This window comes from Oreochromis niloticus, unplaced genomic scaffold (genome assembly GCF_001858045.2).
Source record: "Oreochromis niloticus isolate F11D_XX unplaced genomic scaffold, O_niloticus_UMD_NMBU tig00007851_pilon, whole genome shotgun sequence".
In the NCBI taxonomy this organism is placed as follows: Eukaryota; Metazoa; Chordata; class Actinopteri; order Cichliformes; family Cichlidae; genus Oreochromis; species Oreochromis niloticus.
The window spans coordinates 183,840-200,413 of record NW_020328805.1 but is presented as its reverse complement, the minus strand read 5'-3'; the positions used below and the strand labels follow the sequence as shown (position 1 = coordinate 200,413).

Sequence of the window (16,574 nt, the reverse complement as noted above, 5' to 3'; positions counted from 1 at the left end):
ACTGATATTCACTGTGAAGCTTTGAGTGGAAAAAGACAGAAAAACAACATGTGGATCCTGGAATAATGGGAGCTTCCATCTTTAAAGGACTGAAGAGGAAGAAGTTTACAAGGAATCATTTAGAACAGTTTCAAACATCAACTGATTTAATTCATGAATCTGAAAACGTGTTTCTGAGTGAAAGAGACAGACATGTACAGACTGAACTATCTGTTCAACAGTCAGAGTGTTTCTCTAACAGGAGACACTCTTTACACTCAACTCAGCACAGGGACACTGAGGAGCCAAAACCTAATTTTAATCCAGGATAAAGAGTTTCAGTGAATGTGGTGTTGAAGGTGTGGAGGTGGATCAGAGTGTCAGAGGAGACTCTGTAGAAGGACAGAGTGCCAGCAGGACAGTCCACATACACTGCTGCTCTGTTAGAGACGGAGGAGGAGGAGGAGGAGGAGGAGGAGGAGGAGGAGATTGGTGTTGATCTCTTATTGTGACAGGCAGAATGAGGACCATCATGAGAGCAGTAAAGACTCCATGACTGATCATTGTGTCCAAACATACAGTCATAACTGTTTCCTTTCCTTTTGATTCTTCTGTAACTCACTGAAATATCAACCCTTCCTCTCCACTCAACCTCCCAGTAACAGCGACCAGTCAGACCATTTCTACACAGCAGCTGAGCATCAAAACAACCAAATCTGTCTGGATGATCAGGATATGACTGAACCTCATTCACATGTGTCACCTTCCTGTTGTTGTCAGACAGTTGGAGGTTTTTGTGTACTGTGTTTGTGTCGATTGTGAGTTGACAGGAATCTGATGGAGAGAACAAACACAATCCAGCTGCAGTTATAGATCCATCATCTGTTCATTGATTGACACTTTGATGATGACTCCTGACATCAGAGATGTGAATGAATGATGTGACATTTTGAAGATGGTTGAATGTGTGCTGCTTTGTTTTCTTGAATCACATTAAAAACACACTTACACTTCCTCAGACCTGGTCTCAACCATTGGACTCCAGCAGGCTCCAACCTGAAAGGAGGAGGGGGGTCAGAGCAGCACAGTCACTTTCAGCATGCACACATGGACATTACATGGCTCTCATACACAGACTGTTAGACACTGACAAAGGAACAGTCCAACATTTTCACAAATACACTTCAATCCATCAAACTGCTGCATTTGGCTGGGGTCCACGTCACTACTGGAAGCACGAGGGGATACCTAAACCTTACAAATCACATATTAATAAGTGCCATTGCCGGAAGGTTTGCAGTGTCTCCAAACATGATCTCAAGATTATGAAGACAATTCTAGGGAATGGGCAGTTACTCTATGAGAGCTGGAAAGGGCAGCAGAAGGACTTAACCCATCAGCAGAACCTGTATCTGCTTCTTTGTGCAAGAAAGAACATGATGAGCACTTCCACAGCCTTGCAAATTACATCCAGCAGGCTACTGTTGTCTTTGGCCAGACAATCAGAAACAGACTTTGAGGGTGGCCTGAGGGCCTTACATCCTCTAGTGGGCTTGGTGTTCACTATGGAACTTTCCTGGCTATTCTGGGATTCAGAATCCCAAAATTGCCAGGTCCACCACTAGTGTCCTGTGCTTTTCACAGATGGGAGGTTGACCCTGAAAAAATTTGAAGGGATCTGGAAAAGCCCTAAAGAATGTCATGCTATCTGTAAAATCTTTAAACATCGTGGAACAGTAGTGGTCCTGGAAAGCATATTCATGGAGGGGTGCACAGACCTCTAAAGGCTGGGAAAAGCAGCCAGACTTCCATTAGGTATCAGGATCAAATCCTTGGATTCATTGTTAGACCCAACACTGGTGCAATGGGTCTAGGGTTCTTCCAGTTACATGACAAAGGCTAACCTCATGAGGGAATAGCAGGCATGCAGTTCCTGGAGGTTAAAGGAATTGATACCACTGACTGGCCCACACACTTGCCCAACTTTGTCAGCCATGCATACAAGCATATGGGAGCCATAGAAATTATTACGTGTGATTTTGAGTTTTTGCAATTAAATTTTGGCAAAATGCTTGCTGCATAATCTTTTCGCTGTGATTTCCTTTGTGGTAATAGTAAAAAATATCAATGGTGGAAAGAGGAGTAAAAGAAGCCATTTATGTCCACCGTAAGCGACCATCTTTGAACAGAGGTGGTGGTTTACGACACCAACTGTCTGCCATGTATAATCCAGTTTTGAGATCCCTTCCCAGACGCCTTAACGCCCACTCACATCCTGGGCCATCTGACCTCAGGAAATCACATGTCAGGTGGGGCCAGGTTTCACAATGAGCTCACCCGAAACCTTGGCTGATTGTGACCCACACCCATTTTCACACCTTGGCTCATGTGATTTGGTAGAAGATCATTAGGGGGTCCATTGTCCCTCTCTGTGGATTACTCCCATAGAGCTTAAATCTGGGACTCACCACCATTTTACCCTGGAACTAAAGAAGCATCTTGGATGAGAGGTGAAACGTCTTCAACTCAAAGAAGTCCAGACGCTTTTCGTTCCAAGCTCCTTAGACTTTGATGGTTTGTGTTCATACATTAAAAAACTGTCAATGTGGCTCGATCGAGGCTCAAGAGTTGGCAGTTCGTCTTGTAACCGGAAGGTTGCCGGTTCGAGCCCCGGCTTGGACAGTCTTGGTCGTTGTGTCCTTGGGCAAGACACTTCACCACTCACAACACCCCAGAGCAGCTGTGGCTACAACTGTAGCTTACCTCCACCAGTGTGTGAATGTGAATGAATAGTGGAATTGTAAAGCACTTTGGGTGCTTAGAAAAGCGCTATATAAATGGGGGTGATCAAGAAGAAATACTCAGTATATCATTGAAAGTGGAAGGGTAAGCCACCATTGGCCTATACCTATTGCTGATTCATGGTCACCTGATCCAGTCTTTAAAAATGGAATGTGGATTTCCCAACTGCCTTGCATTCCACCATTGTATTTTATAAGATTATATGTTATATAAATATTTAGATGTGTGCCTCATTGGTACAGTTTATGTTCCTAGCAAATCAAAAATTTTCCTGTGTAATTCTTTATGTAATGTCTGAATGAAAAAACAAACAGAAATTAAAGAAAATGTTTCCAGCTCTTCCTCTTTTATTACTCATTCTCTCCATACCTGAGAGTGTCCAGACTCCAGCGTTGATCCTTCAGTCCAGCCGACAGCAGCTTCATTCCGGACTCTCCTGGATGATTGTAGCTCAGGTCCAGCTCTCTCAGATGGGAGGGGTTGGAGCTCAGAGCTGAGGCCAGAGAAGTAAAGCCTTCCTCTGTGATGAGACAGCCAGAAAGACTGTAGAAATGCAAAACAATAATTCATCTGTCAACACTGCATGAAAGGATTGTTTTATTTGCGTTTCTGATTTTTGCTTCTCTAGTTTTTTGGGGGGTTTTTTCAAATACAGTGCCACCCCTCTGTTTGATTCACTTCAGCTTCATTTGGAACAAATAATACTCGCTCTCTCAGGTTGTTTAACAATACATACCTATTCCTGATAGCACAAGTGAGCCTGCACTCAGAAAGTAAATATGCTATTATGTGATCGCATAATAAGGCTTGATCATTCAGGACTTTGTGAATAAAGATTTTTATTAAAGTCTGAATTTAACAGTAAGCCACTTCATAGCAGCTTTTATGGGAGGAATATGAGCTCTCTTCTCTCTATATATACTCTTAATGTAGCATTTTGGAGCACCTGAAAAATTCTGAGGGAGCTTTTAGAATAATCCTAAAAATAATGAATTACAACAGCCCAACCTCAAAGTGACAAATGCTGCTATTTTCCCAGCACCACTCTGAAACAGAATGGTTTTTATTTTAGTACCATTGGTTGGATGAAAACCCACCCTGCCCTCCTTGGCACCAGTATAATCCTAGTGTCAGTCCCAAGCCTGCATAAATAGGGAAGGTTCCAGAAGGACATCTGACGTAAAAGCCTACGTCTATTGCAGCATAACTAAGGGAGGATTCAGGGTCACCTGGTCCAGCCCTAACTATATGCTTTAGCAAAAAGGAAAGCTTTAAGCCTAATCTTGAAAGTAGAGATAGTGTTAGTCTCCCGAATCCAAACTGGAAGCTGGTTCCACAGAAGAGGGGCCTGAAAACTGAAGGCTCTGCCTCCCATTCTACTTTTAAATACTCTAGGAACAGCCAAACTGCCTTCGCCGTTTGGCTCTCGGCGAAGGCAGTCGCACTTTTCTCCTCTCCTCCTTTCCCCTATCTTCCCTGCTTAGCCTCTTCTGTCCTTGTCTTGTCTTGTGTGTATTACTTTCCCTGGAACACTCTCTCACAGTCTGTTCTCTAAAACCTAAAAGAGAATTATGGATTTGATCAACTGGTCTCTGAATGCTATTGACACCCTTTTCTCAACGAGGAGTCTGGGCTCGGGAGAGCCCGAGTGCCCTGGAGGGACTTTCCCTGCCGGATAGACGATGGATGGGTGGCAGAAATGGAGGATCGTGTGCTTGGCGGGACTGTCGATCGAGGACGCTGAAGATATCTACATATTCAGAACCATGATAACAGGGTTCTTGCTGATTGGAGCTGGCTTGGCCCTGGCTTATCGGAGAATTAAGAAAGCGGAACCAGCTGTTCAAACCCCCCCAAAGCTGCCCGCTGGGATTGAAACGATGGGACGAGGCGTGACTTCTCAGAATGGGCTCACTGAGTACGGTTAAGACCTTGGAGAAGCTAACGGCTGCCGTGAATACTCAGAATAACACCTCTGAGCATATACTGGGTTACATCAAGGAGAAGTCCGCTCAGAATAACACCTCTGAGCAGAAGTTGGATCACATCGTGAAACAGCTCACTGCAGTCGCGAGTTCTCAGAATCGGCTCTCTGAGCACAAGAATGACAAGACCACGGAGCGCAAGTTTGATAACATCATGGAGAAGCTTGCGGCTCTCCAACGGGAGATTGAGAGACCAGTGTCAGAGTGTTAAAGAACAGCTTTGAAATTCTCATGAGCTGCTCGCCTAAAAGAAAAATCAACAACATCAACAACATCAACATCATAATGCGGATATCCCCTCGGCGCCAGCTGTGGGCTCAAGGCTAGAGCCGAACAAAAACTCCCTGATAATGACTGTGTTGACTGTTCTTCCCACTGCATACAAGGCCACCTGGGTTGGTTGGTAGACTGTTTACTTAGCCTGGCAGGGCGAAGGACACTGTCTCAGCTGAACTATGGAAACACACATACACTTACACTGATAAGCACTCACTCATCCCCCCTCCCCTTCCAATGCCTTCGATGCTTGTTGCCTCCTGGGAACACGAGGTGGGTCGGGGCCGGTGCTGGAGAGATGGCACAGTGGCAGGATGGCTGCTGTGTTGCCTGGGATTACTCCTTATTCCCTACCCAACCCTGTTGCTGGTCACGTGCTCTATAATGTTGTGCTGTGGACATTTATGTGCTTTCTGTGCAGAGGAGTTTTTTTGTTTCCTGTTCTCATGCTGTCCTCCTATAGCCCAGCATGAGTAGAGGTCTCTTTTTTTCCTCTTGTACTTTCCCATTGTAGTGTACATTTCAGTGGTTTTTCTGTAATGTGACCATTCTCTGACTTGTATCCCCATGTGATGTCTGTGTTGTGTGTATAAGGTCAGGGGGCGGGTTCATTCCACTGCAGGGCAACCTGCCACTGCATGTGGCGAATAAAATGTGAACTTAAACTTGAACTTGAACAAGCAGGCCTGCAGTGCAAGAGCAAAGTGCTCTAATAGGGTGATATAGTACTACAAGGTCATTAAGATAAGATGGGGCCTGATTATTTAAGACCTTGTATGTGAGGAGCAGGATTTTGAATTCAATTCTGGATTTAACAGGAAGCCAATGAAGGGAAGCCAAAACAGGAGAAATATGCTCTCTCTTTCTAGTCCCTGTCAGGACTCTTGCTGCAGCATTTTGGATCAGCTGAAGGCTTTTCAGTGAGTTTTTAGGACATCCTGATAATAAAGAATTACAGTAGTCCAGCCTGGAAGTAATAAATGCATGAACTAGTTTTTCAGCGTCACTCCATGACTCCAAGGTTCCTCACAGCTTTACTGGAGGCCAAGGTAATGCCATCCAGAGTAAGAATCTGGTTAGATTCCATATTTCTAAGATTTTCAGGGCCGAGTACAATAACCTCAGTTTTATCTGAATTAAGAAGCAGAAAGTTAGCGGCCATCCAGGTCTTTATGTCTTTAAGACATTCCTGCAGTTGGAGATTGGCCTATAATTAGCTACGACTGCTGGGTCTAGAGATGGCTTTTTGAGTAAAGGTTTAACTACAGCCAGCTTGAAGGCCTGTGGTACATAGCTGATTATTAGAGATAGGTTGATCATATTCAAGATTGAAGAATTAATTAATGGCAGGACTTCTTTGAGAAGTTCTGTAGGAATGGGGTCTAAAAGACACGTTGATGGTTTGGAGGAAGTAATTATTGAAGTTAACTCAGAAAGATCAATTGGAGAAAAAGAGTCTAACTTAACATCGATGGTACTAAAAGTAGCTGTAGATAATATTACATCTATGAGATGATTATTGGTAATTTTTTCTCTAATGATAAAAATTTTATTTGTGAAGAAGTTCATGAAGTCATTACTAGTTAACATTAAAGGGATTGTTGGCTCAGTAGAGCTCTGACTTTTTGTCAGCCTGGCTACAGTGCTGAAGAGAAACCTGGGGTTGTTCTTATTTTCTTCAATCAGTGACGAATAGTAAGATGTTCTGGCTTTGCGGAGGGCTTTCTTATAAAGCAGCAAACTATTTCTCCAGGCTAAATGATGATCCTCTAAATTTGTGACACGCCATTTCCTCTCCAGCTTACGAGTTATCTGCTTTAGGCTACGTGTTTGAGAGTTATACCACGGAGTCAGGTACTTCGGATTTGAGGCTTTAGTTTTCACAGGAGCTACAGTATCCAGAGTCGTATGTAGTGAGGAGGAAAAATTATTAACAAGATAATCGACCTCTGTTGGAGTAGCGTTCAGATAGCTGCTCTGCTCTATGTTGGTACAGGGCATTGAAGATGATAACAGTGGGTGGATTATATTCTTAAACTTAGTTACAGCACTTTCAGAAAGACATCTACTTTGATAAAGTCTACTCTCCACTGCTGTGTAATCAATTATTGTAAATGTAAATGTTATCAGGAAATGATCAGACAGCAGAGGGTTTTCAGGAAACACTGTTAAATGTTCATTTTCTATGCCATATGTTAAAACAAGATCTAGAGCGTGATTAAAGTGGTGGGTGGGTTCTTTTACATTTTGAGAGAAGCCAATTGAGTCTAATAACAGATTAAATGCGATGTTGAGGCTGTCATTTTTAGCATCTACATGGATGTTAAAATCACCCACAATAATTATTTTATCTGAGCTGAGCACTAAATCAGATAAAAAGTCTGAGAAATCAGAGAGAAAATCAGACAGAAACAGTTTCACAGCTGGGGTGGACGAGGCTAAGCATCAGGCTTTCAAATGAATTAAAAGTCTGTCTTGGTCTTTCGTTAATTAATAGGCTGGTGTGAAAAATTGCTGCCACACCGCCCCCTCGGCCTGTGCTTCGAGGTTTCTGGTAGTTAGAATGACTCGGGGGTGTTGATTCATTTAAACTAACATAATCATCCTGCTGCAACCAGGTTTCTGTAAGGCAGAGTAAATCTATTTGTTGATCAATTATTAAGACATGTACTAACAGAGACTTGGAGGAGAGAGACCTAATATTTAATAATCCACATTTCACTGTTTTACTCTTTGGTTCAGATGTGGATACTGTATTGTTCTTTCTTTGTGATTGTTTATGTTTAAGTTGTTTATTGCTGGTTTTTAGTTTGTTTTTTGTCTTATTATAACAAATAATCAATTTCAGCAGGATTTTAAGGGGTGACATGAAAAAATGTCTGCTATGCAGATATACTGTCTAAAACATTCAGAATACAGTCAGGAATCATACTGGAAGCTTTGTTGGTGGACGTGTTTCTTGAGTAAATATTTCTGACTCACTGGAGAAGATAAAAGAATAATTTGGAGACATCGTTCTATTTATTTCCTTTTGGCTTTTGCTGTAACATCATAGTGCATGTTTCTTATGTATTTCTCAGCCCCATTTCTCATATTTTTCAGCCTCTGATAACATCCTGTGTATGACCTTTCTTTTAGACTTGGTATTCCCAAAAAATAAAAGGTTTGAAGTACATTTACTGAAATCTTATATCAAACAGTTTGTAACAATGAAATGAAACTCTAAGGTTATCCTAAATCTCTCAGAAGAGCAGTGCATAAAGAACACGTTAAACACGCAGGTTCATGCTCACTGATTTAAGAACAAATATATGTGAAAAATAATAAATGAATAAAACAGTAACAGTTGAGAGACTAACAATACATCAAAATTTAAGAGGTCAATTTAGAATTCCATAAGTTTTTTCTTTTGTGCAGTAATATAATCCAGATTTGAAATAAACAATAATGAAAATGGCTGAATTCTGACCTGAGAGTTTCCAGTGTACAGTTTGGACTCTTCAATCCAGCAGACAGAAGCTTTACTCCTGAGTCTTGCAGGTCATTGTTACTCAGGTCCAGTTCTCCAAGACTAGAGGACTGCGAGCTGAGAACTGAAGACAGAGCTTGACAGCTACTCTCGGAGAGGTTACAGGCAGACAGTCTGAAAAGCAATTATATTTGTGATCAAATGAAATGACTTATTTTCAACCAACTACAAGAAAACAAAATATTCCCATGTGCAATTCATAAATAAAACACAACTTAAAGTTCAAACATAAAAAAATATATAAAGATTTGCTAATAATTTGCTTGGTAATTTTCTTTGTAACAGCACAGTTACACCTCTCTACCTGAACAAGTGAGGAGCTAGTACTTCTGGTGATAATAGATCGAGACCCCTGACACAGGCACTCATGCTTCCTAAATTAGAATATTTTTACCACATACTAAACCTTGATGAAGCGCCTCATTCATCTTCTGTTTGAAACAAGCTGCTTCAGCTCTTTTCCAGATTACTGACTAAATTACATTTAATAAAAAGAAAATGGGGCACATGGAAAATGGGGCAGAAAGATCTATGTTGTTATTTTGTAAAAAAAAACAAAAAAACCCTGCAGGTACTTTTTTTGTTGACCACAAAGTTATGCTGGAGAGATCGTGCTCTGGCTGATAATGCTCCTCCAAGAACATTTTTTGTACAATTTCTTTAACACTGGGAACAATCCCCAAAAGCGGATTCTGTTCATCTGAAGTTCCTGTTGTTAGCAAACAAGAAGAGAATTCCCTATTTTGAAACTATGTTTTTCATTTTCCTGGATTTGTATATTTGTCTATTTTATATTTTTTTTTCTAAATACTGTTCATATGTATATAGTCCTGTAGAACCTGTGTACCTCACCCCCCTTTCTTTTCCTATATGTTTTCAATGAGTAGGACATGCTCTGTATCTAATTTTTTATGTTTATAGTGACAATAAAAGGCATTCTATTCTTTTCAACTTTCTATCTGAAGTTATCATTTTTATGTTGCATCACCAGTGCTGGTCTTTAAGTCCAGATTGAAAACCTATTATTATTCCCTGGCTTTTAACTTTGTAGGAAACTGACACCTTTCTTATTAATTTTATTGTATTTTTAATAATTATTGTATTTTTAATTTTGCTAGTTGTTTTTGAATATTAGGTTTGAGAAACGTTTTCTCACTCCTTGGTCAAAATACTAACCCCAGGTTGCTCTCTGATGCACCCAGTATGAATATGCATTAATGTTAGATAGAAGCACTGTCATAGAAAGGGCATAAAAAAGTTTTTGTGTGAATGAAGGAGGTTATGGAAAGAGCTTTAGGTGCCCAGAATAGAAAAGTACTATATAGAACCAGTCCAGTTACCATTTAACCACAAATATAAAAGTTTTTGCTGCTATAATCCATACTTTACATCAACATTATAAGAAAAAAAGGATGAGCATATGTTTACTTACAGAGCTTTGTTGGATGCTTTGACCACTGGCAGCAGCCTCAGAAGAGCCTGCTCTGAAGCAGAGTATTTCTTCAGGTCAAACACATCCAGATCTTTTTCTGATGACAGTAAGATGAAGATCAGAGCTGACCACTGAGCAGGAGACAGTTTATCTGTGGAGAGACTTCCTGATCTCAGGGATTGTTGGATCTCCTCCATCAGAGAACAATCATTCAGTTCATTCAGACAGTGGAACAGATTGATGCTTTTCTCTGCAGACAGGTTTTGTTCACTGAGTTCCTCCTTGATGTACTGGACTGTTTCCTGATTGGTCTGTGAGCTACTTCCTGTCTGTGTCAGCAGGCCTCGTAGGAGTGTCTGATTGGTCTGCAGTGACAGACCCAGGAGGAAGCGGAGGAACAGGTCCAGGTGTCCATTTGGACTCTGTAAGGCCTTGTTCACAGCACTCTGGTAGAAGTGTTTCTCTGCAGATTTAACTTTTTTTTGTGATTCTGGTTTTCCACACAATTCTCTTGTGTCAGAGTTCTTGAAGGTTGTTTGTTGTTCTTCCAGCAGATTGAGTCCAGAGTTGATGAAGGTCAGATGCACATGAAGAGCAGCCAGAAACTCCTGAACACTCAGATGGATGAAGCAGAACACCTTGTCCTGGTACAGTCCTCTCTCCTCTTTAAAGATCTGTGTGAACACTCCTGAGTACACTGAGGCTGCTCTGATATCGATGCCACACTCTGTCAGGTCTGATTCATAGAAGATCAGGTTTCCTTTCTGCAGCTGATCAAAAGCCAGTTTTCCCAGAGACTCAATCATCTTCCTGCTCTCTGGACTCCAGTGTGGATCTGTTACAGCACCTTCATCATACTTGACCTTCTTCACTTTGGCCTGAACCACCAGGAAGTGGATGTACATCTCAGTCAGGGTCTTGGGCAGCTGTCCTCTCTCTCTGGTTTCCAGCACGTCTTCCAGAACTGTAGCAGTGATCCAACAGAAGACTGGGATGTGGCACATGATGTGGAGGCTTCGTGATGTCTTGATGTGGGAGATGATCCTGCTGGCCTGCTTCTTATCTCTGAATCTCTTCCTGAAGTACTCCTCCTTCTGTGGGTCAGTGAATCCTCTGATTTCTGTCACCATATCGAGACAGTCAGAAGGAATCTGATTGGCTGCTGCAGGTCGTGTGGTTATCCAGAGGTGAGCAGAGGGAAGCAGTTTCCCCCTGATGAGGTTTATCAGCAGCACATCAACTGAGGTCGACTTTCTAGGGTCAGTTAGGATTGTAGTTTTGTGGAAGTCCAGAGGAAGTCGACACTCATCCAGACCATCAAAGATGAACACAACCTGGAAGTCTTCAAAGCTGCAGATTCCTGCTTCTTTGGTTTCAGTAAAGAAGTGATGAACAAGTTCTACCAAGCTGAACTTTTCCTTTTCCAGCACATTCAGCTCTCTGAAAGTGAATGGAAATATGAACTGGATGTCTTGGTTGGCTTTGTCTTCAGCCCAGTCCAGGGTGTATTTCTGTGTTAAGACTGTTTTCCCAATGCCAGCCACTCCCTTTGTCAGCACTGTTCTGATTGGTTCATCTCTTTTAGGTGGTGTTTTAAAGATGTCTTCTTGTCCGATTGTTGTTTCTGGTCTGTCTTGTTTCCTGGATGCTGTTTCAATCCGTCTGACCTCATGTTCATCATTGATGTCTGCAGTCCTTCCCTCTGTGATGTAGAGCTCTGTGTAGATCTGATTCAGAAGGGTTGGGTTTCCTGCTTTAGCGATCCCCTCAAACACACACTGGAACTTCTTCTTCAGGGTAGATTTAAGTTCATGGTGATACCACTCGAAGTTTCTAGTATTGGTCCCTAAAAGAACCAATAGATAAAATTCATGAATCAAGAATTTATCCTTTTCACATATTTTGATGTATTTATGTTTCATGTATCTAGCACTGTATATATAGAAATATTCTCACTGCTCTCCAAATGCTCTGCCAACTTCTTTTGCTTCATTCTCTTCAGGAAGGCCAGTGTGATCTTCACAAATGCTTCTCTGTTGCTCTTATTCTGTTCTTCATCCTCACACACTAATACATCCTCATCCTTGCATTGACTCTTAAGGCATTCCAGATCATCCTGACTCAGATCTTTCTGGATCTTCTTCAGCTCACTCTTCACAAAAGTAATAATTTTGTCCTCCAGTATCTGGAACAGAATACTTCTCAATGACTCAATCGCCCCACAACCTCAGCCAGTTGCACGAGAAGAAAAAGGGGAGGGAATAAAGAAGAGCTTAAGAAGAGCTAAGTTCCGGGAATCAGCTTTCTTCCCACACACCAGAAAACAAAAGAAAATGCATAAGGTCATCCCTCCCTGAGCCTGGTTCTGCTGGAGGGTTCTTCCTCCTAAAAAGGGTTTTTTTCCTTCCTACTGTCGCCAAAGTGCTTGTTTATAGTGGATCATATGATTGTTGTGTTTTTCTCTGTATGTATTATTATCAGTGTTGGGCAAGTTACTTTGAAAAAGTAATTAATTATAGTTACTAGTTACTTCTTCAAAAAAGTAACTGAGTTAGTAACTGAGTTACAATATTCTAAAAGTAATTAATTACTTGAAAAGTAACTATTGTGTTACTTTAAAAAAACATTTAACCCTCTGGGGTCCAGGGTATAATTGGCCATTTTAACTATTAACTTTACATTTCACCTTTAAAAACTATTTACTTTGCCTTGTTTGGTATCTTCCTTTTCAGCAAAACCTCACGTGTCTGAATTTACAGTTATGTTTTCATTTTGACAGACTGTATTAACACAATTGATCTAAAATCAGACAAAAAACATAAAATCAGAGTGGAAAACGTTATATTTTTTACTGTAACAACCACAAACATGTTTAATGAATCATATTTCATAACTTTAAATGCAAATATAAATTGTCAATTTTAAAATCCTATGCACAAGTTTTGCAAACAACAAAGTTATTTGCATCCATTTACCTTTTACCCTTTTTTAAAATAACCATTTCAAACTATTTACAGAACAATCAGCTGTTCTGCATTCAATAAGATGCCACACAAATTATTTGTGCCACTCCAAAAACATAATTTCTTTCCACTATAAAGGAGAATATCACAGCCTGATACCTGCAGGTCTGACAGCAGCAGGTGTATCACTGCTGTTTCTACCTGGAGACAGCAGTCGCCTCATTGTTCTGACACACAACACAAAACTATCCACAACACTACACACTAACTACACAAGACAACACATTAACTACACACTCCAAACACGCTAAACGTCACAACGTCACATCCCAAAACTCGCTCTCTCTCTTTTTCTGCTGTCTCTCCCTCTCTCTCTCTCTCTCTCTCTCTCTCTCTTGCTCTCTCTCTCTCTCACACACACACTCCAAAAACTGTGGTTTTTTTTGGGGGGGGGGTCATAAGCACAGAGTGCTTGCTAGCTCAGTCCTTACGTGACGAAACTATTGAGGAAAAAACGTCGTATTGTTTATCATGACTCTGGTTTTACGTGGTATAAACTGGTATATATCACCTTGTTGCTTTGTCTTTAAGTGGTCATGTGATTGGCTTACCACGACTACTTTATTCTTCTTCAGTCAAACAGCAGCACTCATGCGATTGTTTTGCCCCCTGAGCTCCAGGTGTTGTGCTTATCGTCCGCAGGAGCGCGCGCAGCTGCTTAAAGCTGTAGCGTCCAGATTACTTACGTAGTCAGCTACTTCCGTGCAACCCATATAAGATGCGGTAAGCTGAACATAGCTTCAACCGTCTCTTTGTTGAAAAATAGTAACGGACCGCGTTTCCTTGTTAGTAACTGTAACAGCGTTGTAATGATAGGAATAGTAATTAGTTAGATTACTCGTTACTGAAAAAAGTAACGCCGTTACTTGTAATGCCGTTATTCCCATCACTGATTATTATAGGGTCTACTCTACAATATAAAGCGCCTTGAAGCAACTGTTGTTGTGATATGTCGCTGTATACATAAAATTGAATTGAACTGAATTAAACAACATTAATAAGGTCTGCTGAAGTGAATACTATAGCTCTCAATTGCTGATTTAACCTTTTGTTGAAGAAATTTCTACAAAAATCTGTTTCTGTTTGGGTTTACTCTCACTTCTGTGAAGTAGTCAGACTAGAACGTCAAGGAAGGTGGTAGGGAAGCAGACTACCCAAACATTTAAGGTTTCCGAAGGTGAGCAATTTATTTACAGTGAACTTAATTTAATGTGTAACTTAACAAAACTTCCCCCCAAATCAACTCTATTACCAAAACTCAACAGAACATGGATCTGGTAACACAGCTCACCTCTCCTCTCTTTTGAATCTGGTAGAGACTGGCTTTAAATAGGGCCATCAATTTCCTTCCAATTGCCCAGCCAGTACCACTCACTCAAACTGAGGGATCTAAAACTCTACACAGATGATCTAAAAGACACAAAACCTCTTCACACTTCTAATATGCACATTTAGACAACTAAATGGTGGTATTAATGAAAAGAAAACATTCAACAAATCCATTTAAACCTTAACACAAACAAAAGGAAGCATCTCTATGGAAAAAGAAACCCCTCCACTTGGTTTGACCTGCTGATGTTGTGTGTGACATCATCAGAACTTTAAAATGAGGAAATGCCAGGCGGGCATTTCTCCACGCCTGACCCTCATGACGACTGAAAAGACAGAACAAAGTATGAACAAATGACTTATTCTGTAACATAATAAAATAAAGAAAAATGTAACTGGGTATTTGCCTTAATTTGCAGAATGTTTGATTTGCCGGCAACAGAACGCTTACACAAACAAACCCGGGATAGTGAGTGCAGCAATGTTACTTGACAAATAGCAAATTATAGCAAATAAATACAAACAGAGTAATGTGTATAATGTGCAAAAAAAGAGGTAAACACATATGGGACAAATAGAGACGATTGCAACTGCTCATCCACTTTGTCACTCCTCACTAACAACCATATATTTAAACCATTTCAATCTGGTTTTTCATCACTTCACAATTCAAAGACAGTCCTGGACACAATTACAAATCATTTACTTATGGCAGCCAACTCTGGGGTGTTAAACATACTTGTGTTCCTTGGTCAGATCTCAACCTTAATGCAGTGATGTATTGGTACATCCTATGACTGGTTTAAATTGTATCTTGCAGATAATAATCAGTGTCTGCTAAATACATGGTAAGGAAGACCGGTCTCATTCCCGGCACTTAACATACCGATAAATTGTCATGTAACCTTACACGTCCCTATGATACGCACTGGACTGTGGATGGAATTCAATAGAATGACACTCTAGGTGGTTACACACATTCCATCCGTGTATTCAAGCCCTAACCCTAACATTAATCCTAAATTTTGTCACGTCCTGGGTCTGTGACCCAGTGTTTTCTGTTCTGTATTGTTAATCTTTGATTTCTTGATGTATCTTTGTTTATTCTTACGTTTTAGTTCTGTGTATCCCCTCTAGTGTAGTCAGGTCTCTGTGTTAAGCCCACATCTTTGAGTCTATGTCTTTGTGTTTCCCAAGCTCCTTAGACTTAGACTAGACTTAGACTATGATGACCCAGATGACTTAGAAACGACACAGACATTATAAATAGAATAGATGTAAAAGTAGTTGTTGTACATATACAGACCATAAATATGGAGTCCAGGTGTGTTTGATGCTGCTGGGCAGACTGATCAATGGGAACTTCTGAGCTCTCCTGGTCCACCCTGTGGAGGACCCATTAAGAGTCAGAATTATACAAAAAACAACAAAAACAAACAAACAAACAAACGAACAAAAAACATTACAACGTAATGTAATGTTTGTCACTGTCAAAAATGACAGTGACAAACTGCATATTAATGATCAAGAAAGTGACCTCACAGCCCATTATTCACCAGTGGTGCTAATATCAGTCATTATGCATGTTCAGCTTTTTATCAGCTTTTTAGAACATAAACAAAGTTTCGTTACCTGGATGACTGATCATGCATTAAGACATTCCAAGATGTTTTTCATATCACAAATTATTATTTGTGAAGTGTTTTCATCACTTTAGACGTGGCCAAACAAGCTGTCTTCAGTCAGTTGGTTACGGCTTTAGTTCATGCTAGAATAAAATGTTTTTTTACATGTTTCGCTTCCTGTTTGCTGAAGTGGATTTTCAGTTGTTTAGAAACCAAAGGCTTGTTTGTAAGTAACAGTTTAAATGGGATTGAGGGAATGACGTGTTTGCACTGCAGTTTATATCCAACAACATCAAGCAGTTAAACCAAAGAGTTACTAACAGCTCACCTCTCTGCAGCAGACAGAGGCTGGACTTTAAAATTATCAAGGATACTTTTAGACCAGTCACTCTTTAAGGACACACAGCTGGGTGGAGGTCCAGGTGGGTTCCTGTGAATAATGATGGAGCAGTGATGTGAGTGCTGAGCTGTGACATGGAGAAGAGTCATGGACAGTTAGAGATGGTCATCTCACCTCTGAGCTTTGGTCTGGCTCTCATGTTCCCCACACAGAGTGCTTTTAGAGGGAGGGACTCCCTCCTCTCTGTCCTCATA

The 16,574-nt window shown here is 40.7% G+C and overlaps 1 protein-coding gene across 1 annotated transcript; it reads right to left on the bottom strand.

Moving 5' to 3' along the window:
* Positions 1 to 262: 262 nt before the first annotated feature.
* On the bottom strand, positions 263 to 16,517 carry LOC106096838 (NLR family CARD domain-containing protein 3; the record flags this gene model as incomplete). Its single annotated transcript, XM_019352027.2, has 9 exons — positions 263 to 813; positions 989 to 1,035; positions 3,151 to 3,324; positions 8,512 to 8,685; positions 10,004 to 11,826; positions 11,937 to 12,188; positions 15,662 to 15,740; positions 16,309 to 16,410; positions 16,495 to 16,517. Coding segments are annotated over 9 exons (3,225 nt in total), but the record flags the coding sequence as incomplete, so codon positions are not given.
* Between the last annotated feature and the right edge of the window lie 57 nt (positions 16,518 to 16,574).